General features: G+C 38.2%; 1 protein-coding gene across 4 annotated transcripts in view; it reads left to right on the forward strand.

Annotated features, from left to right (window-relative positions):
• Positions 1–18,940, forward strand: part of LOC113919920 (cytochrome P450 20A1) — a 75,409-nt gene that overhangs the window by 11,800 nt on the left and 44,669 nt on the right. For 2 of the 4 annotated variants that reach the window (XM_027589895.2, XM_035726660.1), the window contains exon 4: positions 259–401. The exons of the other annotated variants lie outside the window; for them this stretch is intronic. In XM_027589895.2, coding sequence (XP_027445696.1) covers positions 259–401 — 143 coding nt within the window. The remainder of the gene's footprint in view (positions 1–258; positions 402–18,940) is intronic. 4 annotated transcript variants of the gene reach the window in all.

The following is an 18,940-nucleotide window of genomic DNA, read 5'->3' on the forward strand; positions in this document are numbered from 1 at the left end:
AGAAAATTTATGTAAGTATTAATGATTTATAGTGGAATAACCAGTCAGGATATTGTATTCTTGCCAATTTTTATTGCCTCTTGAACTGTTCATATATAGGGAAGATAGTGAGGGGAGTTGGGAAGAAAGTTGCCATGTTCTCAGCTGCAACCCCCTACCTCCCTGATCTGTTTTTCTGCTAGAGTTTTTATTGTTGTTGTTTTGTTTGTTTTCTGAGTGATTACTTTGACTCAGAAATGTTTAATTTGTCTGTTTCAGCGGACCCTTTTGAAACCATGCTTAAGTCATTATTAAGGTATCAATCTAGTGGTGCAAATGTGAGTGAAAACCACACAAGGAAAAAATTATATGAAAGTGGTGTGACTAATTCTCTGCAGAGTAATTTTGCTCTCCTGCTGAAGGTAAGGTGATAAGTTTGGCCCAGAATTCTATAATACAGATAATAGTATATTTTTGACTATTAGTGTGTCTTGTCTTTGGTACTTTTTTTTTACTTGTCTTTCTTTCTTTCTTTTTTTTTTTTTTTAGATTTATTTATTTTAGAGGGGGGAGCATGCATGGCAAGGGGGAGGAGTGGAGGGAGAGAATCTCAAGGAGACTCCTTGCAGAGCATGGATTCCCACTGCCAGGCTTGATGACCTGAGCCTAAATCAAGAGTCAGATGCTCAACTGACTGAGCCACCCAGGCCCTCCTCTTACTTGTCTTTCCAAGCTGATTTTTATTCTGAAGTTCTGAAACAAAACAAACAACAACAGAAATCTTAACACCTATACTCCCTGTGTAAGTTGGAATGATGGGATTACTGGGCGTTTGCATAGACAAACTGAAGTCATACTGGGAGAGGGACCTGACATTTTTAAGAAGTTCCACAAATTATATACAAAGTTTGAGAACAGTACTAATCCATACTATTTTCCTTTTGACCCTAAAGATCCTTGGCTTAGCCTTGTGTGCTACCTGACAGTTCTCTGTGTCCCAATAGGGCTGTTCCAAACCTTCACCCTTATTTTAGTATTGCCAGTCCTAACCAACCCCTTTCCTTGTTACAGGTAGCCTTGCCTCCTGCTTTGCTGAGACCAGAGTCCCTTACCTGTAAACTTCCCCACCAACAAACTCTATCCCTCTCAATCTTTTGTTCTTACTTCTCATTTTAAATCTTAAAGAATCCTTTCTTCTGTCCAAAACTAATCCATCCATTTGTGCCCTTTAAAAATAATGGAATTTATAAAATTAATACATGGTTACTGTAGAAAACACGGAAAATCTAACTTTAAAGAAATCATCCATAATTTCACTATAGATGTATATATGGATGAAATCATACTGTATGTACAATTTTATATGGTTTTTCACTTTAAAACATATCATAGGGGCACCTGGGTGACTCATTTGGTTAAGCAGCCGACTCTTGATTTCTGCTCAGGTCATGATCTCAGGGTCCTGGGATCGAGCCCTGCATTGGGCTCCATACTCAGTGGGGAGTCTGCTTGAGGATGCTCCCCCTCCCTCTCCCTCTGCCCCTTCCCCTGCTCGTGCTCTTTCTCTTTCTTTCTCTAAAAATAAATAAATCTTTTAAAAAATATATCAGAAACTTTTAATCATGTCATTAAAACTTTTCCAAAAATAACTAAAATTATGCTTACTTTTTTTCTGATAGTCATTTTATAAAATATGGAAAATTTTAGGAAAGTCCTAAGGAAAAAATAAACATTTTTAATGCTGTCTAGGTGGCTCAGTTGGTTAAGCGACTGCCTTCGGCTCAGGTCATGATCCTGGAGTCCCGGGATCGAGTCCCACATTGGGCTCCCTGCTCAGCGGGGGGTCTGCTTCTCCCTCTGACCCTCTTCCCTCTCATGCTCTCTGTCTCTTATTCTCTCTCTCAAATAAATAAAATTTTTAAAAAAATGCTGTCTATTATCAGTGATAACCATGTTTAACATTTTATTTATTTATTTATTTATTTTTGAGATTTATTTATTTGACAGAGAGAGACACAGCGAGAGAGGGAACACAAGCAGGGGGAGCGGCAGAGGGAGAAGCAGACTCCATGCTGAGCAGGGAGCCCAATGCAGGGCTGGATCCCAGGACCCTGGGACCATGACCTGAGCCGAAGGCAGACACTTAATGACTGAGCCACCCAGGCGCCCCCATGTTTAACATTTTAAAATCCTTCCTATCATTTTAGTCTTTTATGTGCACAGAATTTTAGTCAGCATCATACTATATGGATAGTTATAGACTCTGCACTTTTTTTTTTTTAGATTTTATTTTAAGTAATCTCTACACCCAACATGGGGCTTGAACTTAAAACCCTGAGATCAAGAGTTACATGCTCCACCAGCTGAGCCACCCAGGCGCCCCTTTTTAATGCTATTTTAAAGAACGTTTGTGATTTAGCTTGCCTGCTTTTCCAGTCTCCATTCCCATTCTCGTTTGTGCTTATACTATAGCCACCCTGGTTTTCTTTTCTATACCTTGTTCTTTCCCATCTCAAGGCCTCTGTATATGCTGTTCCCATTACTTGGGATTGCCAGTTCTAACCACCCACACACCTAGTAAATGCATGTTCATCTTTCAGCTCTTAGTTTGAATGTCACTTCCCCAGGGAAGCTGTCTCTGATCATCCCACTGTCCCTAGGTAGGTCCCCTTTTAGTTGCTGTCATAATAGTCTGTACTTACCCATCACAACACTTTTCACTTATTAATTACATTTTGTGTAATTCTTTGAATGTCTCTGCCCTAAATTGTATGCTCCATAAAGGGAGGGTCTATTTTAATTATGTCTGTATACTTGGCTCTTGGTGTAGAATAGACTCTTGGTAAATATGAGTCTAGTTCTTTTCTCTCAAGAAACATTTTTCTCATCTTGCCTGGCTAACTCCTCCTCTAGTCCCCAGTTTAGTTACGTACCCTTCTCTATGCACCTTCTCTAAACTACAGTAACAACCTGAGTATACTTACATGACAAAATTAAATTGATTTTTTTCTCTCTCTCCCTTCTTCGATTGTGTTTTCCATCTACTTTTTCCTAATGTATGTGCCTCACGTGAAGTTATTTATTTTGTTGTATGTTTAATGAAGTTCACTGGAAATAGCATTACTTTATAGTATGAAGATTACGCTTGGGCATGAAGCTTTGAATCTTGCTTCTGCCATTTAGTATCTGCATGACTGTGTGTTACTTAGCCTTTGTGAGCTTTCATTTCCTCATCTCAGTAACATCTACATTACAAATTTGCTGTGGGGATTATATGAGACAATGATGTAAAATACCTAACAACAGGTCTTAGGACACAGTAGCTACTCAAGAAATACCTCTCCTTTTTTTTTTTTTTTTTTTTGCTTGAGAAGTAGATTTTCCAGCCATTTGTTTGCTGTTCATCCTCCTCCCCAATTCTGTTCTCTTAACATTTCTCCTTATGTTTTTCCTGCTTCTCTGAAACACTTCCTTTTTAATGTTTCCAGCTTTCATAATGCATTCCCTCTTTTATGTGAGTTGTTTTTGTTTGTTTGTTTGTTTGAGTAAGCTCTGTGCCCAACATGGGGCTTGAACTCCTGACCCCAAGATCGGGTTTTTATAGTTGATGGACCTATATCTGTCTCATTTGGAGGGATGTATAGAAGTCTTTTCTGTTCTGTAGAGTTTAAATCCACATTCACTCCCAAGAGCACAAACACACCCCACCTATTCTTGCATTACATAAAGTAAATCACTTTTAAAATCATGGAAAATTTAAAGGAATAACTGTAGAATAGTGTAACAACCATCCATGTCCTTATCACCAAATTTTAATAGTTATCAAATTAGACTCAATCTTACTTTATCTCTGCCCCTACTTACCTCCCTTATCTTCTCTCTGGATTATTTTAAAGCAAATTCCACACAGATCAGTGAGGACATGCTTTTTAAATGGCCTAGCAGTATAACTTTTTTGAGTTAGAGAATACCTGATAGTTGTTAAGAGAATGTATTATTGACTCTTAGCCACTTTTTAAAAGTAACATTTGATAAATGCTTAATGCCATTTTTTCCTATCAGAGTTTTAATTGAAACTCACACTTCCTATTCAAGACTTGAGACTGGCTTGCTGAGTTTACTGGAAGCATTAATTAACACATTGGCTCCTCTCTGGACAGTTTTCCTCCTAAAAACAGACCAAACAAGGCCTTTAACCATGGCTGGATATTGATTAGTCTCTCTCCTTCCAGTTCCTATTTCTTCAGGGCCCTCAGGAGACTTGTATACCAAATCCCCACCCTCTCATTGTTCTCGTTCCTGTTTGGTGTCTCAAGGTTCGGTGTTGGCTGTGTTCACATCATGGTCTCTAAGCCTGTCAGGTTGCCTGCTTGGGTTGTCACGACTCTTCTGTCATCCCACATTGTCCTCCCTGGAAACAGTTATGTTGCCTTTCTCTAAGCATTCACCAGTCAGAATCTTCCTTTCTGTTCTGTTTAAACACCTAACATTTGTCAGTAAACAGCATCTTTTTGTATTTAATTGTGTATCTCCAAGGAGTTTTGCCCATTTCTCTTTTGCTTTCATTGATAGAAATAACCTTTTTCTTTTTAGTAAAATTTACTGTTAAGAGCCTTAATTATTCTTTCTTCTCCGCATCAAACTAAGTAAGTCTAACTTTTTAATCTTTTATCATAGGCTCTATTTCCGAAGCTTTCACTCTTTTGTGTTGTTGCTCTGTATTCCAGATTTTTCTCCTCCTGCCCAATTAAAGGCAAATCAAGATAGAAAATTATTTCCCAATTTTCACGTTTCTTGCCATCATATTTTTAAGTTTTTTCTTAAACACATTTCTTACAGTGTTTCAGGTTTATATTGTCAACTCCATAGTACAAGCCAGTTACTTAGCTTAGGCATTAGTCAGAAATACCAGCTAAATGTTGAATCAGGAAGAACATGATTGAATAGTGCTGCTCTCAGAGCACCTTCCTCCTCCCTACCGAGAGTTTTCTTTGAGAGAATAGTGTTGTTACCAGAGTTACCACCCCAAAATAAGTTGTACCCTTCATATTGACATAATAAACTTTTTGCCTTTTTTTGGTTTTTTGTTCAGATCTGAGTTCTGTGTTCTGATTCTTCTCTAATCCTCTCAAAACTTATCCTAAGACTTCTCGCTCCTTCCTGTCCTGGCCATCTCTGCTCCAGGGCTGTGTGTAAACCTCCACTTTAACTCTGTGAGTGTAACTTCTCTCTTCTCTATACTGAAACCCCATATTCTCCTGTTACTTCTGGGAAAAATTCTGATTTAACAAGTATTTCTGGATTTTAGGATTTAGGACTATTGTCCATAATCCTCTTAATTGACAGCTTAGTAATAGTTAATAGTGAAAATTACTGAGTTTGTTGGTTTAATAGCTTGTATGGACTCATTTAAGCCTCACAACAATTTGTGAGTAGGTATTGTTATTTGCCCCTTTTAACAGGTGGTTAAATTAACTAGTCCAGGGTCATATAGCTAGTAAAGAGTAGGACCAGGATACCATCCCAGTCTGGCACATTGTTTCTCTAGCTTGGTTCTGCTACCCTGGTATGTAGTTTTGCTTAGCTAGTTTTTTTCCTTTCTTTTTTCAAAATCTTTTTTAAGCTTGTGGTCACAATAATACGCTAGTGTAAGGTGGGAATTGAAAATCATTTGCTTCTCAGAAGTTCTGATAAGTTCACAATAATTACCTAGGGGCACCTGGGTGGCTCAGTCATTAAGCGTCTGCCTTTGGCTCAGGTCATGATCCCAGGGTCCTGGGATCAAGCCCTGCATCCGGCTCCCTGCTCAGCAGGAAACCTGCTTCTCCCTCTGCCCCTCCCTCTGCTTGTGTTCCCTCTCTCGCTTTGTCTCTCTCTGTCAAATAAATAAATAAAATCTTTTAAAAAAAATTACCTAAAGATTTTTTTCAAAGAGAAAGTTTGTATTCTTTCTGAACAGCTGATATAAACTCTAAAATCTTATCTGTTGAATTGTAAGTCTGCCTCCAGGTGCACTTTTATCTCAAGCCTTATTTTTCTGTAATATAATTAATTTTATGTTAGTTGAAATTGGCTTGGTATTTTAATATGAACATTCTGAAGAAGTCTAAATTATATTGTATCCTTATCCATGACACATGATAAGATTGATAGTATACATTTTTCAGGTCTTTACAGTTTGTATATCAAAGATATATATATCATAGTCTTTACAGCTTATGTATCATATAAATATAGTTGGTGAAAGAATAGTCTAGCATAGACACATTCTTGTCATTCAGCCACTGGGTAGTTCTGTCGTACATGTAAATGCACATCTGCCACACATGAAAAAATTGGAAGGGATTGTCTAAAAAAAGCAGTCTATTAGGAATGAAAGGATTTATCACAGAATTAGACATTATCAGCAGTAATAAGTCAGTATGTAACACTAAACTATCAAATGAAGCTCATCAACAGGTAGTTAGAATTTTCACCAACTATAAACTGGTCAAGATTCACAAATTAGAAGAGAGTCACATAATCCTCTAGCGAATGTACTAGATATGTGCCTAGAGAAAAATCCTGCATAAGTCTTTTGAATATTTGCATTGTTTTAACAGAGGACAGTGCAAACAAGTAGATGAAGCCATGGGCAAATCACTATACAGTAATGTGATACAAGGGACAGTATTCATAACAAAATTTTTGTGGCTGAAAGAGAAAGGAAAAAAGAAAAAAGACTTTACCAGCACTTAATCTGTTAGTTATATAATCAGCAGTGATCTGATACTGTGGGGAGATAGTCACAATTCAAATTTCTGATAAGTAACACATTGTCCTGATAGGTTTGAGGATACCATTTGGGTCCCAAATTTGGTGTTCAGAAATACCATCTATAGCTGTTTTTTTCTTCAATGTGTAATGTTTCATATAAGAAGCCTCACCAGAAAACTGACTACCTATCACTCAAAACTGAGGAAAGGTACACCCTGGATTTCATTTAAAAACCAGCTGTGTATAAAAGCTTTTATACACTATTAAGAAATATAAGCTCCAGAAGAAAAATGGCTAAAGAAGTGAACATGCAGTTCATTGAAGAAAACATGTAAATGGCCTTTAAATATTTGAAGCTTGTCTAAACCTTACCAATAATTAACAGAATAATCCAATTAAAGCAATGTTGAGATATTTTTTACATGTTAGGCTGACAGAAGTTTTTTTAAATGACAATAGCTGGTGCTATCAGAGGTACGGGAAATGGGCACTTTGATATTGCTGATAAGACTATAAATTGATAAGTGCTTTCTGCAGGGCAGCGTGGCAATATATATCAAAAGCTTAAAAAATGACTACTCTTTAACTCAGCAATTTCATATCTAAGGGAAGCCAGTTGGAAATACATGTATGTACAAAGGTGTCTACTGAAGCATTATTTATTAGCAGAAATTGGAAAATACTTAAATGTCCAGTAGTAGAGGATTATTTAAATGATAGTGAATCCATAAAATGCATTGGAATAAAGACATTAAAAAGATGGCAGAGACATTTATTTATTAATTAGTAATATAGGGGGATGATTTTAAGATGTTTTATTAGTTTGCTGGGGCTGTCATAACTAAGTATCCCAAACTTGGTGGCTTAAACAAGAGGAATTTATTGTCTCACAGTTCTGGAGGCTAGAAATCCAAGATCAAGGTGTCAGCAGGGTTGGTTCCTTCTGAGGGCTGTGAGGGAAAATCTGTTCCATGCCTCTTCTTTGGTTTGCTGGCAATCTTTGGTGTTCCTTGGCTTGTAGATGTATCACTCCATTCTCTGCCTTCATGTTTAGAAGGAGGTCTGTGTGTGTGTGTTTGTGTGTGTGTGTCCGTCCCCTTTTTGTAAGGACACAGTCATACTGGACTAAGGCCCACCCTAATGGATTCATTTTAACTTGATCATCTGTAAAGACCCATTGCCCAAAAAGGTCACAGTCACATGTACTGGAGGTTAAGACTATAAGACCGTTTTGGGGGATAAATTTCAACCCTTAACATAATGGCAAGTGAAAAAACCAGCATACAAAACAGTTTGTATAGTATCATTACATTTTCCAAAGTAGATCTATATACACACATATATGCACACATATAGATGGATATATGTACGTATAGAAAAACTAATGAAAAGCTATATACAAAAATGTAAGTAGTTATCTTCATCTGGGTTGAATTTAGGGTGATTTAAATTAATTTCTATATTTTCATTTATATTATTTGATTTTCTTTTCCATTGACCTTTATTACTGTACAATTCAAAAAAACTATGAACTACTCACCTGTCAGTGATAGTCTGAATATTTGAATTTTCATTAGGAATGCTTAGTAATCCATTGAATAATTAAAACCAAAACTCAGTTTATTGAATTTTCTCTAAGAACAAAGCCTTTTATTCATGGACTTTTTAGGACTATATGTTTGGTTTCTTTGATTCTTCTGGAAGCTGTTAATATGCAGTAATTGATTTGGGGAGAATTACGTTTCCTGCTGGTGTTACTGCATTGTTCAATATTTTTCATCAGATTCTTTTTTCTTTTTGAAAAATCAAAAACTGTTCGTTGTAAAAAGCCAAATTTTATAAAGTGAAAGATCTGATGTTCAATGACTTTACATATATGGTCATGACATACATTACTAGTAAGACAATTGAATGTTTAAAGAAGTATCTGATAACTTTTTTTAAAGATTTTTTAATTTATTCATTTGAGAGAGAGAGTGAGAAAACGAGTGGGGTGAGGGGCAGGGGGAGAAGCAGACTCCCTGCTGAGCAGGGAGCCCAATGCAGGACTCGATCCCAGGACTCTGGGATTGTGACCCGAGCTGAAGGCAGAGGCTTAACTGACTGAGCCACCCAAGCACCCCAGTATCTAATAACTTTTGAGAGAGTTCTTACTCTCTGTCAGAAACATAACTTATTCTTTGTAGTAGAGACAGGACAGTCATTTTGAAAAAGAGAGTTGGTTATATTCACTAAATATTTATTGAGCACCTAAGATTTGCCAGATACTGCTAGGTGCTAAGATTACCAGTATAAAGAGCTGCCCTCAAGAAGGTTAATGTCTAGTGGTTATCAAGTACTGGGTCTTTAACTAAATAATTAGTTAATAGTTTATATAAAGTGACTTACAGTCTTAACCCCAGTACATGTGAATGTGACCTTCTTGGGCAATGGGGTATTTACAGATGATCAAGTTAAAATGAATTCATTAGGGTGGGCCTCAGTCCAATATAACTGTGTCCTTACGAAAAGAGGACGGACACACACACAGAAACACACACACACAGACCTCCTAAACATGAAGGCAGAGAATGGAGTGATACATCTACAAGCCAATTATTTAGCTAATTATTAGTTAAAGTGAATTATTAACTAATTACTATATAATAGTTTATATAAATAGTTAATAAAATTTAAAGTGATACTACATAAAAGCATTCCTTTTGTTAGATGTTGGAACCAGTCTCAAACTCTTGAGTTTCTGACAGCAAACTTTTTACCACTTTGTATTTCTCTTACTACTAAAGGTACTCTTGGCCCACATTCTGACCCTTAATCTCAGAAAACCTTCTTCTTTTATTTAAGATTTTATTTATTTAGGGCACCTGGGTGGCTCAGTTATTAAGCATCTGCCTTCAGCTCAGGTCATGATCCCAGGGTCCTGGGATCGAGTCCCACATCGGGCTCCCTGCTCAGGAGGAAGCCTGGTTCTCCCACTCCCCCTGCTTGTGTTCCCTCTCTCACTGTCTCTCTCTCTGTCAAAAAATAAAAAAATCTAAAAAAAAAAAATTTATTTGAGAGAGAAAGAGCATGAGCAGGGGAAGGGGTAGAGGGAGAGGGGACAAGCAGACTCCCCACTGAGCATGGAGCCCAACTCTGGGCTTAGTCCCAGGACCCCAAGATCATGACCGAGCTAAAGTCAGATGCTTAACCAACTGAGCCACCCAGGCATTCCTCTATTTTTTTTTTTTAAGATTTATTTATTTGAGAGAGAGAGTGTGCACCTTTGGGGAGGGACAGGGAGAGACAGAATCTTAAGCAGACTCCCCACTGAGTGCAGAGCCCGATGCTGGGCTCACTTTCACCACCCTGGTATCATGACCTGAGCCAAAAGCAGGAGTCCGACACTTAACCCACTGAACCACAGAAAGTGCCCCATACTTTCTGTTTTTGAATTTCACCAGTCTTGTGGTTTTAGTTTCCCTCTTACCTAACAAGAACATAGTTGGTTACTCTATGGATATATTTTCTTACCTTTTTTACATACATAGAGGCATAGTGGTTGACAGCACGGGCTCTTCATCAGACAGCCTGGATAGAATAGGAATTCTGTGATTTTTGTTGTGTAGCCTTGGGCATCTTATTTTTTTTCTGACACATTTCCTCATTTGTAAAATGAGGATAATAATGATTACTTGTCGGGTGCCTCGGTGGCTCAGTCGGTTAAGCGTCTGCCTTCAGCTCAGGTCATGATCCCAGGGTCCTGGGATCAAGTCCCACATCGGGCTCCCTGTTCCTTGGGAACCTGCTTCTCTCTCTCTCTCTGTCTCTCATGAATAAATAAAATCTTTAAAAAAAAATGGTTTCTTGTCTCATAGTATTAAGGATTAAATGAATTCATACATTAGAAGATGCTTCTGGGGTGCCTGAGTGGCTCAGTTGGTTGAGCATCTGACTCTTGGTTTCTGCTGGGGTTGTGATATCGTGGGTTGTGGGATTGAGCCCCACGTTAGGCTGTATGTTCAGCAGGGAGTCTGTTTGGGATTCTCTCTCTCCCTCTCCCTCTGTCCCCCCAACACCCGTGCACGTGTGTGCTTGCTCACTCTCTAAAATAAATAAATAAATCTTTAAAAAAAAAAAAAAAAAGATGCCTCCAGATAGGTTTTCAGAGTGGTTTTACCATTTACAGTCTAACAGCAGTGTGTAAGAGTTCCACTTTTTCTGCATCTTCACTGATGCAGATGTACATACATCTATGTACAGTGATGTATAAAGGTTTCTCACTGTGATTTTAATTTGTATTTTCCTGATGGCTAATAAAAATGAACAATCTTTTCATTTGTTGGATATTCACTTTGATGTAGCATTATTTCAGGTCTTTTGCCTGTTTTTCTTTGGGGTTTTCTCTATTTTTTTTTTTATTTTTAAGAGGTTTTTAAAATTTCCAAATTTGAGAACTTCATTGGCTATATTAATTATCTTCCTCTGTGGCTTGGCTTTATATGCTCTTAAACTTGTGTTTTGATGAACAGATACTAATTTTAGTGTAGTTCAACTTATTATTGTTTTGCCTTTATGGTTACTGCATTTGTGTCCTATGTAAGGTATCTTTATTTATTCTAATGTTATGAAGATAATTCATTTAAGTTTTGTTTGAGACTTGTTCTGAGAATCATCCTTCTTCTATTGTGCTGTAATGTTACCTTTATCATAAACCAGGTGATTGTGTACGTCACTCGATTTATGTAAAGTTATCTTCATGTATAATGGAAACTTATAAGTGTCCCTTCCACTTATTTTGGTCTTTAGTTTTTCTTAATAATATATATTTTTTTAACTTTTCAGTGTAAAGGTCTTGTACATCTTTAATTAAATTTACTCCTAGATATTTAGTGGGGTTTTGATGCTATCATAAATGGTAATGTTTTTAAATTTCATTTTTTGTTTTTTGCAGATATATACAATTGATTTTTACATATTGACCTGGTAGTCATTAACCTTGCTAGATTTCCTTCTTAACTCTAATGGTTTATCCTAGTATCTGAGATTAATGGACAGTTTTTATTTCTTTTCCAATTCTAATACCTTTTCTTTTCTTGTTTTATTGCCAAACATTGTTATATTTTTAATGTCTTTAGGCTCTGGAGTACCTTCCGCAAGAAAAACTTGGTTAGTGTTTCTAAAGGTCTTTATCATTATGGGTCCAATCAGGAGAGAGAAAGCACATAATTACTTAAATAGGGAAAGTTTAATATAATTATTGGGACGCCTAGCTGGCTCAGTTGGTTAAACATCTGCCTTCAGTTCAGGTCATGATCCTGGGGTCCTGGGATCAAGTCCCACATCAGGATCCCTGCTCAGCAGGGAGTCTGCTTCTCCCTCTGCTTGCTTCTCCCTCTACCTACCACTCCCCCTGCTTGTGCTCACTCTCTCTCTCAGAAATAAATAAATAAAATCTTTAAATATATATATGTGTATATATATATATAAAGAATTAAGTATAATGGGATTGAAGAGTGAGAGATTGGCTAGTCAGAAGTAAAGAGAACTCTAAAGAATAAAGGAATAGCAGGTATAAGGAGCAGCCAGTCATCAGTTCTAGGGCTGAGAGGGCTCAAGTAAGATCCCATGTCCTCAGGACTGAGATTCAGACTGTTGGAGGGGGCACAGCTGTGGATGGCAACTCTTGAAATCAGATTCTTTATCGTCCTCAGAGTTTGTTCTTGCTATTTGTTGTGGGATATTGCTGCTTGCTTAAATGTCTTTTCTGAACTGTTTTTGTAAGGTCTGTATTCTTGTGTGTGGACACTGAAGCATGTTTTGTTAGATTAATGGTCAGCTGGTGTTTTGACAGATTTACCTTAAACACTTGACAAAAGAAAAGTAAAAAGAAAAAATACTCTTCTATTATTTGTAGATTGGCTTTGCCTTTGGGCCTTCCTTTAACACTTATCTGGGCCTTTTATACATTCACCTTAGCTTTTACTTCCTTCTTCTTTGGAGCCAACAGACCTGTCATATGTGAAAGTTTATTCTTCTCAGGCCTTCTCTGAGCATGTGTCCTGCTCTTTGGTATGTCTGTGGCTTTCTTAATTCCCTGGTATATGGAGAAACTTTCAAAAGATTACCACATTTATTTCTTACCCTAATCTCTTCCTTTCCAGGCTTCTTGGCCTGTTTATTGCTTGTTCCAAGTGTTGTTTCTTGCCCCAGCTGCTGTGGTCAATACCTGTGCCTTTAAACATTTTTGGCAGAAGCCACCCAAGAACGTGTCTTGGTCTTGGGAACACTCTGGGAATGTTGGGTTGTGCAAAACAAAGGGAGGCCTTTGTAGCAGTCCTTGAAGGCAGCTGCCAGGCAGGTTGAGACTCATAACTACAATTCTTGGAGAATAATGTCTTTATTTCTTCCTAGCACTCTGCACCAGGAATATGGACTGCTATTCTCACAGCTGCTGCCTGTCTGGGATTTGGGGATGGTAGGCAGGTTGTTTAAAATGTCACAGTGCTTACTTGCCACAAAGTAGCAGCTTCTTTCTTCACCAAGCTTTCCCCTGGCTGTTGTAAGTTTTTTACTGCATTATAGAGTTTGTTGGAAGCTGATGCTGACAACTTTAGCCAGCTCATTACTTGCTTTTGGGGAAGGAGAGAGTCTTGGGATTCTCTACTCCATTTTCAGTGACCGTTTTGGTGACCAGTGGTGATGAAGCTTTTAATAACACTCGAAAGATGTCAGGTTTCTGCAATGCTATTGGCTTTTGGCCACCATGCTACTACTGAGCTGGGGAGAGAAGAGAGCTGGAAATAACCTTGAGTTAAAACATCACAGACTCCACTGTTTTACCAAGGTTCAATTGCTGTTGAATAGATACTTCTCAGTGGGCACTGGGTTTTGGTTAACTGCCAACATGCTACAACATGTTTGGTTGGTTTGCATGTGTTTGCATTATTTTATTTTATTTTATTTTTTTAAAGATTTTTATTTATTTGAGAGAGAGAGAGAGCATGAGAGAGGGAAGGGTTAGAGGGAGAAGCAGACTCCCTGCGGAGCAGGAAGCCTGATATGGGACTCGATCCCGGCACTCCAGGATCATGACCTGAGCTGAAGGCAGTCACCTAACCAACTGAGCCACCCAGGTTCACCTGTGTGCATTATTTTAGAGGGAGAGCAATATCACTAAGGCCCTCACTCTACCATTCTGGAAGTCAGTCTCTCTTCTGGAACATTTTGAAAGAGAATAGTAGGAGGACTTAAGATGGCAGAGGAGTAAGGGGACCCTAGGCTTGCCTTGTCCCTCAAACATAGTTAGATAAATACCAAATCATTTTGAACACCCAAGAAATTGATCTGAGGACTGAGACAGCAAAACTGCACAACTGGACGTAGAAAAAAACCACCATATCATGTAAGGTAGGAGCTGTGGAGAGTTGGTTTGAAGGATGGAGGAGCTGCAGGTGCTGCAAAGTGGAGGGAGCCCTGATCATGGAGAGAGGAACAAGAGAGAAAGGACAGAGAGAAAGTGAAAGCACATGCAGGGAATTGCACAAGAGAAACTCTTTCCTCAAAACCATTGACTGGGAAAGAGAAAGGGGCTGAATACTGCAAGTTTTATAAACAGTGAAGCGCAGAGTCTCACATTCAGAGGCCTGTGCCATCATTACCAGGGGCATGCCTGGTGGGCTTAGCAGTGCTAAGAATACACTAGAGACTCCCTTACTGCAGAGATAAAAGAACTAAAAACTAGTCAGGCCAAAATAGAAAATGCTATAACCAGGATGCAAAACTGACTGAACGTAGTGACAACAAGGATGGATGAAGCAGAGGAACAAATTAGTGATATGGAAGATAAAATTATGGAAAATAACAAAGCTGAAAAAAAGAGGGAAAGAAAGGTATTGGATCACGAATGTAGACTTAGGGAACTCAGCAACTCCTTAAAGTGTAATAACATTCGTATCATAGGAGTCCCAGGAGAAAGAAGAAGCAGAAGGTTTATTTGGGGAAATTATAGCTGAAATCTTCCCTAATCTGAGGAAGGAAACAGATGTTGAAATCCAAGAAGCACAGAAAACTCCCATTAAATACAACAAAAGCCAGCCATCGCCAAGACATACCATAGTCAAATTCATAAAATACACAGACAAAGGAAAGAATCCTGAAAGCAGGAAGGGAAAAAAAAGTCCTTAACCTCTAAGGGAAGACAGATCAGGTTCACAGCAGATCTGTCCACAGAAACTTGGCAGGCCAGATAAAAGTGACATGATATATTCAACATGATGAATGGGAAAAATATGCAGCCAAGACTATTTTCTCCAGCAAGGCTATCATTCAGAAGAGAAGGAGAGAGAGTTTCCCAGAGGAAAAAAAAAACTAAAGGAGTTCATAAGCACTACACCAGTCCTGCAAGAAATATTAAAGGGGACTCTGAGTTGGGGGGGAAAAGACTAAAAGCAACAAAGACTAGAAATGAACAGAGAATATCACCACAAACACCAACCTTACAGGTAACATGATGGTGCTAAATTCATATCTTTCAGTAATCACTCTGTAATAGGACTAATGCTCCAATCAAAAGACATAGGGTATCAGAATGGATTTTAAAAAAAGACTCATCTATATGCTGCCTATAGGAGACTCATTTTAGACCTAAAGACATCTGCAGATTGAAAGTGAGGAGATAGAGAACCATCTATCATGCTACTGGATGCTGAAAGAAAGCCAGAGTAGCCATATTTATATCAGACAAAGTAGATTTTAAACCAAAGACTATAACAAGAGATAGAGAAGGGTATTATATGGTAATTAAGGGGTCTATCCATCAGGAAGATCTAACAATTGTAAATATTTATGTCCCCAACTTGGGAGCACCCAAATATATAAATCAATTACAAACAAACTCATTGATAGGGGCTCCTGGATGGCTCAGTCAGTTAAGTGTCTGCCTTCAGTTCAGGTCATGATCCCACATCGGGCTCCTTGCTCAGTGAGGAGCCTGCTTCTCCCTCTCCCTCTGCCTGCCACTCCTCTTACTTGTGTTCTCTCTCTCTCTCTCTGTCAAATAAATACAATCTGGATAATAATACAATAATAGTAGGGGACTTTAACACCCCACTTACATCAATGGACAGATCATCTAAGTAGAAAATCAACAAGGAAAAATGGCTTTGAATGATACACTGGACCACATGGACTTAACATATATTCATAACATTTCATCCTAAAGTGGAATATGCATTCTTTTTGAGTGCATGTGGAACATTCTCCAGAATAGAGCACATACTGGATCACAAATCAGCCCTCAAGAAGTACAAAAAGATTGAGATCATACCATGCATATTTTCAGACCACAACGCTATGAAACTTGAAGTCAACCACAAGAAAAAATTTGGAAAGACCACAAATACATGGAGATTAAAGAACATCCTACTGGAGAATGAATGGGTTAATTAGAAATTAAAGAAGAAATACAAAAATACATGGAAGCAAATGAAAATGAAAACAGGATAGTCTGAAACCTTTGGGATACTACAAAGGCAGTCCAAAGAGGGAAGTATATTGCAATACAGAGCTAACTCAAGAAACAAGAAAAGTCTCAAATATATAGCCTACCCTTACACCTTAAGGAACTAGAAAAGGAACAGCAAATAAAGCCTAAAGCCAGCAGAAGAAGGGAAATAATAAAGATTAGAGCAAAATTCAATGATATAGAAATCAAAAAACCAGTAGAACAGATCAACAAAACTGTTGGTTTTTTGAAAGAGTTAATAAAATTGATAACCCCCTAGCCAGACTTATTAAAAAGGAGAGAGAAAGGACCCAAATAAAAAATCATGAATGAAAGAGATCACAACCAACACCATAGAAATACAAATAATCATAAGAGAATATTATGGAAAATTATAGGCCAAAACCTGGGTAATTTGGAACTACCAAAACTGAAACAAATAAAAAATTTGAGTAGACCCATAACCAGCAGAGAAATTGAATCAGTAATCAAAAATCTCCCAACAAACAAAAGTCCAGGGCCAGATGGCTTCCCAGAGGAATTCTACCAGACACTTAAAGAAGAGTTAAAACCTATTCTTCTCAGGTGCCTCGGGTGGTTCAGTCGTTAAGGATCTGCCTTCATCTCAGGTCGTGGTCCCAGGGTCCTGGGATCGAGTCCCACATCAGGCTCCCTGCTTGGTGGGAAGCCTGCTTCTCCCTCTCCCACTCCCCCTGCTTGTGTTCACTCTCTCACTGTGTCTCTCTCTGTCAAATAAATAAAATCTTAAAAAAAAAAACCCTATTCTCAAACTTTTTCAAAAAATAGAAATGGAAGGAAAACTTCCAAACTTATTCTGAGGCCAGCATTATTTTGATTCCAAAACCAGACAAAGACCCCAGTAAAAAGCAGAATTGCTGGCCAATATCCCTGATGAACATGGATGCAAAAATTCTCAACAAGATACTAACAAATAAAATCCAATAGTACATTAGAAGAATTATTCATCACGACCAAGTGGGATTTATTCCTGGGCTGCTAGGGTGGTTCAGTATTTGCGAATCAATCAACGTGATACACCACATTAATGAAAGAAAGGATAAGAACCACATGATCCCTTCAGTAGATGCAGAAAAACTTGACAAATACAGCATCTATTCTTGATAAAAACCCTCAACAAGGATGGAACATACCTCAGCATCATAAAAGCCATATATGAAAGACCCACATCAAATATCCTCAGTGGGGAAAAACTGAGAGCTTTTCCTTTATGGTCAGGAACTATACAGGGATTTCCAGTCTCACCATTACTGTTCACTTTAGTACTGGAAGTCTTAGCCTCAGTAGTCAGACAACAAAAAGAAATAAAAGGCATTCAGATCAGTAAGGAAGAAGTCAAATTTTCACTATTTGCAGATGACATGATACATGACTCCCTACTGTTTGGAGAAAACCTGAAAAACTCCACCAAAAAATTGCTAGAACTAATACATGAATTCAGCAGTTGCAAGATACAAAATCAGTGTACTGAAATCTGTTGCATTTCTATACACCAATAGTGAAGCAGCAGAAAAAAAGCAAGGAATCAGTTCCATTTACCCAGGCGCCCATGAACTAATCTTTGACAAAGCAGGAAAAAATATCCAATGGGAAAAAGAATGCCTCTTTAATAAATAGTGTTGGAAAAACTGGACAGCGACATGCAGAAGAATGAAACTGGACCACTTTCCTACACCATACACAAAAATAAACTAAAAATGGATAAGAGACCTAATTGTGAGACAGGAATCCATCAAAATCCTAGAGGAGGGGCGCCTGGGTGGCTCAGTCATTAAGCGTCTGCCTTTGGCTCAGGTCATGGTCCCAGGGTCCTGGGATTGAGCCCCGCATCAGGTCTCTGCTCAGCGGAAAGCCTGCTTCTCCCTCTCCCACTCCCTCTGCTTGTGTTCCCTCTCTTTCTCTCTCTGTCAAATAAATAAAATCTTAAAAAAAAAAAAAATCCTAGAGGAGAACACAGGCAACAACCTCTTTAACTTTGGCTGTACCAACTTCCTATAAGACATGCCGTTGGAGGCAAGGGAAATAAAAGCAGAAATGAACTATTGGGACTTCATCAGGATAAAAAGCTTCTGTGCAGCGAAGGAAACACTCATCAAAACTAAAAGGCTGCCTATAGAATGGGAGAAAATATTTGCAAATGACATACCTGATAATGGGTTAGTATCCAAAATCAATAACGAACTCATCAAACTCAACACCCAAAAAACAAGTAATCCAGTTAAGAAGTGGGCAGAAGACATAAATAGACATTTTTCCAAAGAAGACATACAGATGGCTAACAGACACATGAAAAAATTCTCAACATCACTCATCATTAGGAAATACAAATCAAGGGGCGCCTGGGTGGCTCAGTCGTTAAGCGTCTGCCTTTGGCTCAGGTCATGATCCTGGGGTCCTGGGATCGAGCCCTGTGTCGGGCTTCCTGCTCAGTGGGAAGCCTGCTTCTCCTTCTCCCACTCCCCCTGCTTGTGTTCCCTCTCTCACTGTCTCTCTGTCAAATAAATAAAAATCTTTAAAAAAATAAATAAAAAAAAGGAAATATAAATCAAAACCACAATGAGATACCACCTCATACCTGTCAGAATGGCTAAAATTAACAACACAGTAAAAAACATGTTGGTGAGGATGTGGAGAAAGGGGAACCCTCTTACACTGTTGGTGGGAATGCAAACTGGTGCAATC

This window comes from Zalophus californianus, chromosome 3, assembly GCF_009762305.2.
Source record: "Zalophus californianus isolate mZalCal1 chromosome 3, mZalCal1.pri.v2, whole genome shotgun sequence".
NCBI classification, from domain to species: domain Eukaryota; kingdom Metazoa; phylum Chordata; class Mammalia; order Carnivora; family Otariidae; genus Zalophus; species Zalophus californianus.